This window comes from Cyprinus carpio, unplaced genomic scaffold (assembly GCF_018340385.1).
Source record: "Cyprinus carpio isolate SPL01 unplaced genomic scaffold, ASM1834038v1 S000000001, whole genome shotgun sequence".
In the NCBI taxonomy this organism is placed as follows: Eukaryota; Metazoa; Chordata; class Actinopteri; order Cypriniformes; family Cyprinidae; genus Cyprinus; species Cyprinus carpio.
Genome location: NW_024872754.1, coordinates 1,204,268 through 1,214,803, shown reverse-complemented (window position 1 = coordinate 1,214,803; position 10,536 = coordinate 1,204,268). Strand labels below are relative to the sequence as shown.

The 10,536-nt window shown below is 37.8% G+C and overlaps 2 protein-coding genes and 1 long non-coding RNA gene across 5 annotated transcripts; all 3 read left to right on the top strand.

Annotated features, from left to right (window-relative positions):
* Positions 1–566: 566 nt before the first annotated feature.
* On the top strand, positions 567–1,908 carry LOC122142554. 2 transcript variants are annotated; one of them, XR_006158674.1, is made up of 5 exons: positions 567–904; positions 979–1,087; positions 1,174–1,212; positions 1,327–1,399; positions 1,531–1,908. It is a non-coding gene; the product is annotated as an uncharacterized LOC122142554 (long non-coding RNA). The 2 variants fall into 2 exon arrangements; XR_006158673.1 differs by having other exon boundaries at positions 567–1,087.
* Positions 1,909–4,475: 2,567 nt separating this feature from the next.
* On the top strand, positions 4,476–7,549 carry LOC109097117. Of its 2 annotated transcripts, XR_006158666.1 has the most exons (4): positions 4,476–4,793; positions 5,836–6,177; positions 7,077–7,271; positions 7,395–7,549. XR_006158666.1 is itself a non-coding variant. In XM_019110791.2 (3 exons), exons 1-3 carry the CDS (start codon positions 5,694–5,696, stop codon positions 7,508–7,510), a joined length of 795 nt encoding a protein of 264 aa, XP_018966336.2. In that variant the 5' UTR covers positions 5,595–5,693; the 3' UTR covers positions 7,511–7,549. The 2 variants fall into 2 exon arrangements, 1 of the variants encoding a protein (XP_018966336.2); XM_019110791.2 differs by lacking the exon at positions 4,476–4,793 and having other exon boundaries at positions 5,595–6,177.
* Positions 7,550–8,967: 1,418 nt separating this feature from the next.
* On the top strand, positions 8,968–10,458 carry LOC109052857 (serine/threonine-protein kinase pim-1-like). Its single transcript, XM_019070283.2, has 3 exons — positions 8,968–9,360; positions 9,452–9,589; positions 9,737–10,458. The coding sequence occupies exons 1-3, from the start codon at positions 9,021–9,023 to the stop codon at positions 9,859–9,861; spliced, it is 603 nt and encodes a 200-aa protein (XP_018925828.1). The 5' UTR covers positions 8,968–9,020; the 3' UTR covers positions 9,862–10,458.
* Positions 10,459–10,536: the final 78 nt, after the last annotated feature.

Sequence of the window (10,536 nt, the reverse complement as noted above, 5' to 3'; positions counted from 1 at the left end):
CGTGGGGACATTTGTGTTTGACAAGACGCAGCAGAATATAAAACTCCATATCATCCTAATCTAACAAAAAAAATACATCTGAATGCGACTACCTGCTTTTGACCCCAGTAGACTGGGCATACTTTCACAATCAAACTTGGAGAGAATTTAATTATGGTGGAAAATTTGGTACTTTTTTCCAGTGGGACGGTGCCACACAGGCAGTTAAATAAACGTCGGGAGGACTCTGAAACAAAATTTCCATATCAGTCTGTTTGAACAAAACACTTCATGACCAAAATTATCTTATGCTGTTAAATAAACGTCGGGAGGACTCTGAAACAAACTTTTTGTCTCAAAGCAGCGATGGGTCTGACTTTGATGAGTATGATCGTGACTGGCCTATCCCCGAGAACAAACCCTTTCGAATGCTGCAAAACGAGTCTATATTTAGAGTAAAGCGACGCATCTGTGTTAAACACCAATTTTTATTTTTTTTATTATTATTTTTTTTTAATCAACGATTATATTCAAAAACATTACAATTCCTATAAAATAGCAATAACCTAAACAACAAGTCTCAAAAGTGTTGCTTTTTGAAATATTATATTCACTCATCTTTCTTTTGTTTTAATAAAGGGCTTTCCAGGTCAACCTTATGGCAGTGACTGTGGTGTCTTTATGTTAATGGTAAGATTGTTTTTGTTGTTTTGCCTCAATGATTTTTCCTGTATAGTCTGCATTTTACATGGTGATGGATTCCTCATTTGATTACACAATTGTGAGTACTTGTTTACACAAATATTGAGTCTGTGTGATTTAAATATTCAAAGATGTATTAACTTGCATGTTATGAGCAGCTGAACATGCCAGAACTGCGGAAATGGTGGTGTGTGATGTTAATGGAGAACTATGGGCTGGACAGGTACAGTATTTCTTTTAATTTTTATGGATATAAATAAATAATGGAACATTGTTTAATATTATCACTTTTTACAGCCATGGAAAGGTTTTTGCACACTTCACTGAGGAGTCTAAAGCCGCACTAAGGGGTGATTGGCAGTCTGTTTTGAGACTAAGGTAAAGGGAGATAGAGGACACCTTTCAGGTAAAAGCATTTACTTGAGAAAATGACACTGAAAATGTCATGGTACCTTGTGAATGTTTGCTTCTAATGTGGTGTTTGACTAACAGGAGGAGACACAACATTGGGTTCAAGAATCATCATCACAGGTATATATACTGTGTAGTGGGTCAGACAAAATGCAAATTCTCTTTAAATATGAAGTTTTTAAATTAACACAATCAAGTGTAATATTCATTTGTTTGTATTTTATAAATTGTTAGGCAGATGATGCAAGTATGAATACACTGCATCCTGTGTTGGAGGATGTACTACTTGAATCATCACTTGAAAGAGGTACACTGTTTTGTTACGGGACTAGCAACAAAGGCAAAGTAATTGTTTCTTTTAGTTTTTTGAACAATACTGAATTAATGATTTTGGTTTCTTACAATTGTATCTCCCTTGTTCTTTGTGTTATTTTACAGAGAGTTTTAAAGGAAGCCAGCAGCAAGTGGTGTTTGGAGCAGCCAAGTGTGCTGCTTGGTTCTGTTCAGCTGCCCAAAGTACTCTGTTTGGAGGATGAAGATGTTGATGAGGCCTTGGACAAATTACAGAAGGCTGAATTTTCAGAGGACAGAATGGTTGTTCTGGAACCTTTCAGCTTTTTCTTCACTGAGATGAAGGACATGAACTTGTTCCTTGAACATGTAATTGATGAGTCATTTATCACCTGTTGGTTACCATTAATAAAGCACTAATTGTCGGAGATTTTAACATTCACGTTGATAATACAAATGATGCATTAGGACTTGCGTTTACTGACTTAATAAACTCTTTTGGAGTCAAGCAAAATGTCACAGAGCCCACTCTTCATTTTAATCATACGCTAGATTTAATTATATCGCATGGAATCGATCTTACTGATATAGATATCGTATCTCAAAGTGATGATGTTACTGACCATTTCCTTGTATCGTGCATTCTGCGTATTGATGATAATAACTATATAGCTTCGCGTTATCGTCCGGACAGAACTATTGTTCCAGCCACCAAAGACAGATTCACAAATAACCTGCCTGATTTATCTCAACTGCTCTGTGTACCCATAAATACACATGAACTAGACAAAATGACTGGCAACATGGGCACTATCTTCTCTAATACATTAGAAGCTGTTGCCCCCATCAAATTGAAAAAGGTTAGAGAAAAACGTACTGTGCCATGGTACAACAGTAATATCCACTCTCTCAAGAAAGAAACTCGTAGTCTGGAGCGCAAATGGAGAAAAACTAACTTGGAAGTTTTTAGAATTGCGTGGAAAAACAGTATGTCCAGCTATAGACAGGCTCTAAAAAAACTGCCAGGGCCGAGCATATCCACAAACTCATAGAAAACAACCAAAACAATCCAAGGTTTTTATTTAGCACAGTGGCTAGATTAACAAATAACCAGACGCCACCCGATCTAAATTTTCTCCTATTAAATTCAGATAAGACAGAGATATGACTTATTGGACCAGAAAACATTACACAGAATCTCGTAGATTACAATTTGCAATTAGACGGATGTACTGTTATTTCCTCTACTGTCAAAAATCTGGGTGTTATATTAGACAGTAACTTGTCTTTTGAAAATCATATTTCCCATGTTACAAAAAACCGCATTCTTCCATCTTAGAAACATTGCCAAGCTACGAAACATGTTACCTGTTTCTGATGCAGAAAAGCTAGTTCATGCATTCATGACCTCTAGACTGGACTATTGTAATGCACTGCTAAATGCTTGTCCTGCATCCTCAATAAACAAGCTACATGTAGTCCAAAATGCAGCGGCTAGAGTCCTTACCAGGTCAAGAAAATATGATCATATTACCCCAATACTACAGGCTCTGCAATGGCTACCTATTAAGTTCCGTATCAGTTACCAAAATATTATTACTTACTTATAAGGCCCTTAATGGTTTAGCTCCTGCGTACCTAACTAGTCTTCTACCACGCTTCAATCCATCACGATCCCTAAGGTCACAAAACTCTGGACTTTTGGTAGTACCTAGGATAGCAAAGTCCACTAAAGGAGGTAGAGCTTTTTCACATTTGGCTCCCAAACTCTGGAATAGCCTTCCTGATAATGTTCGGGGTTCAGACACACTTCCTCTGTTTAAATCTAGATTAAAAACACACCTCTTTGGCCAAGCATTCAAATAATGCATCTCATAATTTTGTACTGCAGTTATATCTGATCAAATGTGCATTATTACTCTTTAGCTTGGGTTAAACTAATTAATTTTACTTGGCTGGAACAGCAGCTACGCTAATTATGTCTCTGTTTGTTTCTCTGTTTCTGCTGGATTTACATCCCGTGGTAACTAGGATTTACACAAGCTCCAGTCTGGATCCAGAACACCTGAGAAGAGATGATGCCAGCCCCTCAGAGGACCTCAGATGATGCTAACCCAAACTAACAGTCATCACTGATAAGCTACTACCAAATATTGTAGAAACTGAATTTTCTGTAAAGTTGCTTTGCAATGATTTGTATCGTAAAAAGCGCTATACAAATAAACTTGAATTGAACTGAATTGAATCTGAAAGTATTCTGTTGAACTGAAACTGAAATACATAATGTGCTTCTTTGCATTCCTTCTTCTGTATTTATTTTTATGGATATGTTCTAAACTTGTATTTATTTTTATAGTGTACTATTTTATAAAACTATTGTCAGTTTATCTAATAATAAAAATTGTAAATAGTCTGTCTCCTTGAAACAGGCTTAAAATAAAATTATACAATAAAAACCCAATATATATATATTTTTTTTTATCCGTAATTTTGTAAAATAATTTTGTGTAGCTATTTAGACCTAATAGTTCTTTTGTATCTTTGATAATGATTAGCTTTGCCGGTATAAATGTGAAATAGAGGTGGGTCGTCAGGGCCTTCTCTGCTGGCCCTATAAAAATAAAATTGTGTGAAAAATGTTTTTATTATTATTATTATTAAGGTATCATTTTCATTTGTGTAATGTCCACGAAATGGCCTATGATTAGTTTCGTTGAGGTTGAACTGGAGTATCCTTCATAAAGTCAGATAGTGCTACCCTTTTGTTCAAAGACGTCACATCTGAGCATTAGTGACAGAATCATCAGCCAATCACATTTTGACGTTCAATGACAGCACGCCCTCTGGGTCTAGCAGTCAGGGTTGCCAGGTTTTCTCGACAAACCCCTCCCAATCGCGTTTCGAGGGGTGCCCCGTTAAAATCGCGTTCCAGGTGTAAAATATAAATGTTTTTGGCGGGGTTCTCCTGGTAAAATTCATATTCCAGGGGATAAATATCAGCTTATTGAGGTCGCTTCAACCAGCGGACATGAAAAACAACCCGCGGCTACAGTGTTAAAGTAGCTGGATTTGGCAACAGCGTTTAGTTGGGAATTTCCAAGATATGAATATGAAAGTGAAATTAAAGTAAAAGAAGAAAATAAAACCGCAGTCGCCGGCGCCTTCACCAGATCTAGATGCTCATCTACTAAATGCCCTTTGCAGACAAAAGAGGAATAATTGAGAAAGGATAAACTACTCAAACTGAATTCGCTAACAAAGGTTTTGTGCGCCATTTCAAAGATTGTAAACATGAGTGCTATGAGTGGCTAACAGCTAGCACCGAACACAAGAAGTTACTCGTCCATGTTTACTTTTTAATACGAGTGAAGGGACATGACAGACGCACCGACTTTATTTACAAGTGACAGGTGAGTGCTTTATTATCTGTCGAGTATTGAATCCTGCACATTGTTATGGAGGTGTATGCGGTGGTTGATAATACTGTGATGTGCGGATGTACAGCTTTTGTACAGTTCTGCTGCGCGTCATCATTTTAGAGTGACGTCAGTGTTCATAGTGACCCGTGTAGGGAAATTTACTCTGAATTTACCCACCACAGTCTAGTCTACTGTTGAAATGGTGGAACAACATTCATATAGATTCTTCATCCGTTACAGAGAGTAGATGTGATAGATTGTCCAGTTATAGTTCTACTTTAAATCATTTAACAGCATCATTACAGCATCTTTTTTTGGCAAAGCGATCGAACAACTGGAAACTGTTATTTCCGGTGTATTTGTGTCTTTGCAAGTGACGTCACTTGCGCGCTCGACTGGTCACGTGACACGCAGTTCTATTTATGATGTGACGTCACAGAGGGCACAGAACATATAACAACACTAAATGAGTTCAGTCCAGCCATTATCAGTTGAAGCTCGTGCAGTTCCCTGAGATTGAACTTGACAGAAAGTGTTAACAAACTCACAGTCTGTAGACACAGCATTCAAATACACAGTACTATAGAATCAAAGATGCAGAAAGTCAAAACAATGTATACAAATAACTCTGAGACGGAGAGCAGCAGCAGCGAAGTGTTCGAAGACACGTTTGAGAACTTCTTACAAGTGCAGATGGAGAGCAGCAGAGCTCATCCGTCCAGCAGCACTGTTGTTTCAGCTGAGAAATATCCTGAACAACAAAATACCCAACAGGTAACTGTCAATGTTAATACAAATCAAAACTGACATGGATACAGAAAAAATACTAGGAGACGATTACTGTGTGACTTCTGTGTAGCACAGCATCAACACTGAGTCTCTTCCAGAAACATGAACTTCAGTGAAAACTTGCTAATTATTCACTTGAACAACATAAAGCAGCTCTGCATTAGGACAGTTTTACAAGTTAATCATTCAGCTGTAATCTGTGCTAATAATAACCATGTTTCTAATCAATATTCTCTGTTTGCAGAGAAACGCACAAAAGGGAGGAAAGGCTGTGGTTGTTTGAGGAGCGTGTGGAAGTCTGTAAAACATCACGTCCAAACCCTCAAAACCAGAGCGTGTCCTCGTGTGCCTGACCCGGAGCCATCGCAGGAGCCACAAACATCCAGAGCAGAACCGACAGCAGACACAGATCCGCTCGAGTCCGAGCCGGTGTTCGATTACGCTCAAGCCACGCAGAGGAGAGCTGTAGCTTCAGCTGAGAGCAGCAGCGACGTGTTCGAGGATGCATTCGAGTACTTCCCAGTGGAGAGCAGCACAGCTCAACCGTCGTCTGAGAACAATCCTGAACAACAAAACAACCCAACCGGTAACTGACAACGTTAATGCAAATCTATACTGACCTATATACAGAAATGAGAGTTTCTTTCTGGAACATGAATATGAACAACATAAAGCAGCTCTACTTTAGGACAGTTTTACAAAACTGATCAATCAGCTGTAATCTGTGCTAGGGGTCAACCGATATCGGGGTTTTTTTCACAGCCAGTGCCGATATCTTGGAAAGCAAGATTGGCGATATAATTTAATTTAAGTAGTATTTAAGAAATTTGAAATCATTTGAAAATGGTAACAAAAATTAAAAATAAAAATAAATTATACTAATACATTAGATGACAAAATATTTTTCACAAATAACTAAATATTTAATAAAAATATAATATAAAAGGAAGTAAACACTGTAACCAACAGGGCACACAGTACATGCACACTTCACAAGATCTCACAGCTGGATCCCACTGAAGTTTGCAAGCTCTGTGATATTAAATGTTCATAAGTCATTCAAAGATTTCTTTAAATGATATAAATGCGTATTTGCTGAATGCTGACGGCAAACGAGAAAGTATTTTAATGTTTGCCTCTCTATCACTAATAATATAAAAGCAATCATTATAATACTTTTTTTTGTATACATTTTAGTTCCCTTGTTTAACCGTCCTGTCTGATTATTAGACAGACTTCTATCCGTATTAGACAGAACTGTTAATGACGACAGCGAACAAGAGGGAGAATGTGCCGCTCTCAGCGCCGTTAAAATAAAAGTCCTGCCTCAAACGCATCGGCCACATCAAGAACAACTTATAGGCCAATGGCAATATTTGAAAAATGACAAATATCGACCGATATATTGGCCTTGGCGATATATCGGTCGACCACTAATCTGTGCTAATAATAAAGATGTTTCTAATCAATATTCTCTGTTTGCAGAGAAACACACAAAAGGGAGGAAAGGCTGTGGTTGTTTGAGGAGCGTGTGGAAGTCTGTAAAACATCACGTCCAAACCCTCAAAACCAGAGTGTGTCCTCGTGTGCCTGACCCGGAGCCATCGCAGGAGCCTCCACAAACATCCAGAGCAGAACCGACAGCAGACACCGATCCGCTCGAGTCCCAGACAACAGATCGTGAGTCTCCAGTTATTACTGCTCTGATTCATTCAGTCTGTTTCTGGTTTTATTACAGAGCGCTGCAGCTGGATTTCAGTCTGTTCATTAACATGTTGTCACACTTTGTCTTTCCTTATGAAGCTCAACATGGAGCAGAGTACTTGCGCTCTCTCTATGAAGTGGGAGAAGAAGTGGGATCGGGTGTCTATGAAGGAATCAGAAGATCGGATGGCCAGAGGGTATGTTGCTCTTTCTGAATAATCAAACTTTTTCTGTGAACTTTAAAGTCCTGACATAAACATAAGTGTTTACAGAAGGGATGCTCATTTTAACCGTTTAACTGACGGTAAGAATTTTGACAGATTAATACAATCAGTTAAATTATAAAAATTTAAAATGTGCTGTTTTTAGTGGAAAAAAACATAAGTCTCGTATAAGTCGCATTTTATTATTTCAGAAATAAGCCTAATGCCGACGCGAAATGTTTACAAACATTATAATAAACACTGTAAACATAGCAAAGAAAGTTTAGTTCCCCTCACTCCACAACAAATCCTTTCAATTAACAGTATTTAGAAAAGAACAAGAATTAAAAATATAAGAGGCTATAGCAATATAAACGACAAGCCAAAACCAACTCATTTAGGCTAAAACTAAACTGAAACCAACGTTGGGTCTCTCACTCGACACAAAATCAAATGTTTCCGTATTCACGATGTATTTGAATGTCAAAATATTATTTATTATGTACTTCACTCGCGTTCAAAGTAAAACTAAATGCGGTAAAGTGATGACACTTAACCTTAACGGTTTAACAGATTTGAATACATATTTTTTAACACATTTTTTTTCCCCATATGTTTGACTGACTGTATTTTATTTTGATTATGAACAGGCTGCATTGTCAAGGTATAGCAAAGCTTAACTGTGCGCACATGCGGTGCAATCACTTGAATTTTTTCCTTCTAACAGTGGACGCAACTACTCCTTTTAGTCCTAAACATAATCGGAGTCGTAAAAGGTTTGCCTTTATTTGTGTTCATTCACAATAAAAACAAATCATTGTGCTTTTGTAAAATAAGGCTAAAGAAAAATAGGATGCCGCGCTTTCTGCCGTCTGTTTCCTTTCACACAGCACAAAAATGAACCGAAACTCTGCGTACTAGGCTACATGTTTTTCTTTCATTTTCTTAATTTATAATTTAAGTATAAATATGTTTCTCGTATAGGCCTATTTATTCGTTTTATATATATATATATATATATATTTATATATATATATATATATATATATATATATATATATATATATATATATATATATATATATGTTTATATATCAGTTGTCGGTTAGGAAAAATAACAGAAATGAACATCCCTAGTTTACAGTATCGATCAACACGTTTAAAAGAGACTGTAGATGATCATGTACACAAACAAACATCAGTTTACTTACGTTTGCAAAAATGTTCATCATTTTCCACGAACACATCAAATCTGTCAAGATGAAAAAACCTAGAACTACATCAAATCCTCTAATAAGAAAAGACTTACTACAACAATAAATTCACTAATAAGAATTGTTTTACTAACTTTTGTAGGTCGACAGTATGAGGTATAACTGAATTAAACAATCAAAGCCTAGAATAATAGTTCATCGCCATCATCTTTAATTTCCTTCACTCCTTAGTTAGGAGATGTGAAATTGGTTAGGAGTCAGCTAACTTTTGGTCAATCTCTTGTCTTTAGGAAGAGTTTCTCAGACCTATGTGTGAAGAGGCAGCTACGATGTTGATGCTGCAAAGGCCTCCGTTCTGCGACCATGTCATACAGTTATATGACTGGTTTATCACGGAGGAGCAGAATGTCTTGATAATGGAAAATCCCCATCCCTGTGTGACCTTGCGTAAGTTCATCAAAAAAACCCGAGGTCACCTGAGTGAAGAAAAGGCGAGACTCATCATGTGGCAAGTCGCCGTTGCTCTGCGTCACTGCTGGGATCGTGGTATTTTTCATGAAACAGATCTGAGTAATATTCTCATCAACACGGACACCCTGCAGTTAAAAATAATGGACTTTAGATACGCAGAGCACATCATTAAAAAACGTGAGTTGGCTTTCTGAACACGCATCACTGACTCATTTATTACAGTTCCCTGCTGATGCGTTACTAAACTCTGGAAATGTGTTGTTTACAGGAAGTGAAGACGCTTATTTAGAGGCGAGGCTCAGAGTGCCTGCTAAATTGCAAGCAGCTGAAAACTTATACTTCGTGCTGGATGCGATCATCAAAACCATAAGACATCCGTGCTGGAAAAAAGCACACCTGTCCAGAGGTGAGACCAGTGACAGGAACACAATGGAAAGAACATTGCTTGAAAAACATATAAAGCTCAGACACAAGTGACAGTAAATGATTAGTGCTGAAACGAGCAAAGTGTAAAACATTGACAAATGACACTCTCTTCTGGAAACTTTCACAGAATGCACAGATCTTCTTGGGAAACTTGGGCATGGAGGGCCATCAGCGATTGACACCTTGGAGAACATCTTAGATCATGCCTGGTTTAGAGACCGCGCCACAGTGAATGAAGGAGAAGGAAACTGAAAAGAGTTTCTGGCCTTTTACATCAGAAAGAGCTCTTTTCAATTCCAAACCGAAGCTTATTTTCATGCTGTCATAGTTTGAGTGGTAGACGTTCTGCTGTTGGGCAGCAGCTCTCAGCCACGCTTCACTCCTTTAACCCTGCAGCTGAGCCTCGGGTGAGATGTTAGTACCCCAGCACTTCTCCGCTCTCTTCATCCAGAGCCAGATCTGCTCTGTTCAGCCTCTTCAGCACGCTTCCTTTATTCCAGTGATCCACAAACTCAGCTCTGCCAGCATTCATTTGCCAGTTGCTTCTTGTGCATCTGTGCATGGCAGCATGCATCTGTGTATTTTGAAACATTTCTAGCATCAAGATGTACACACAAATCCACAGACAGGTGGACTCTCCTGCCGGCCAATCATAGCACGTTCTCACTTCAACCGATCAGGTGTTGCTTTACAGTCACTACAGTAAAAGATACTTAACATTTAGATTTCGTTAGCCACAGTATTATGATTTAATCGTCTTCGACAATATTAGAGCTTTATGTCTCTTTATGGGAACACTGGATAGAAAGCGTCAGCTGTGCTCGTGTTCTGCTTCTCTGTGTCACTACAAATAAACAAAAAGAGAACATTTTTAATAAAAGATCTGTTTCTCATTCATTCATTTTTTATTTCATATATATATATATA

Excerpts from the sequence above, each read along its gene's own strand:
- LOC109097117 (XM_019110791.2), top strand. The coding sequence starts at position 5,694 with ATGAACTTCAGTGAAAACTTGCTAATTATTCACTTGAACAACATAAAG. Across the intron at positions 6,178-7,076 it reads ACAACAAAACAACCCAACCG|AGAAACACACAAAAGGGAGG; the intron begins GTAACTGACAAC and ends CTCTGTTTGCAG. Across the intron at positions 7,272-7,394 it reads CGAGTCCCAGACAACAGATC|CTCAACATGGAGCAGAGTAC; the intron begins GTGAGTCTCCAG and ends TTCCTTATGAAG.
- LOC109052857 (XM_019070283.2), top strand. The coding sequence starts at position 9,021 with ATGTGTGAAGAGGCAGCTACGATGTTGATGCTGCAAAGGCCTCCGTTC. Across the intron at positions 9,361-9,451 it reads AGAGCACATCATTAAAAAAC|GAAGTGAAGACGCTTATTTA; the intron begins GTGAGTTGGCTT and ends TGTTGTTTACAG. Across the intron at positions 9,590-9,736 it reads AAAAGCACACCTGTCCAGAG|AATGCACAGATCTTCTTGGG; the intron begins GTGAGACCAGTG and ends AAACTTTCACAG.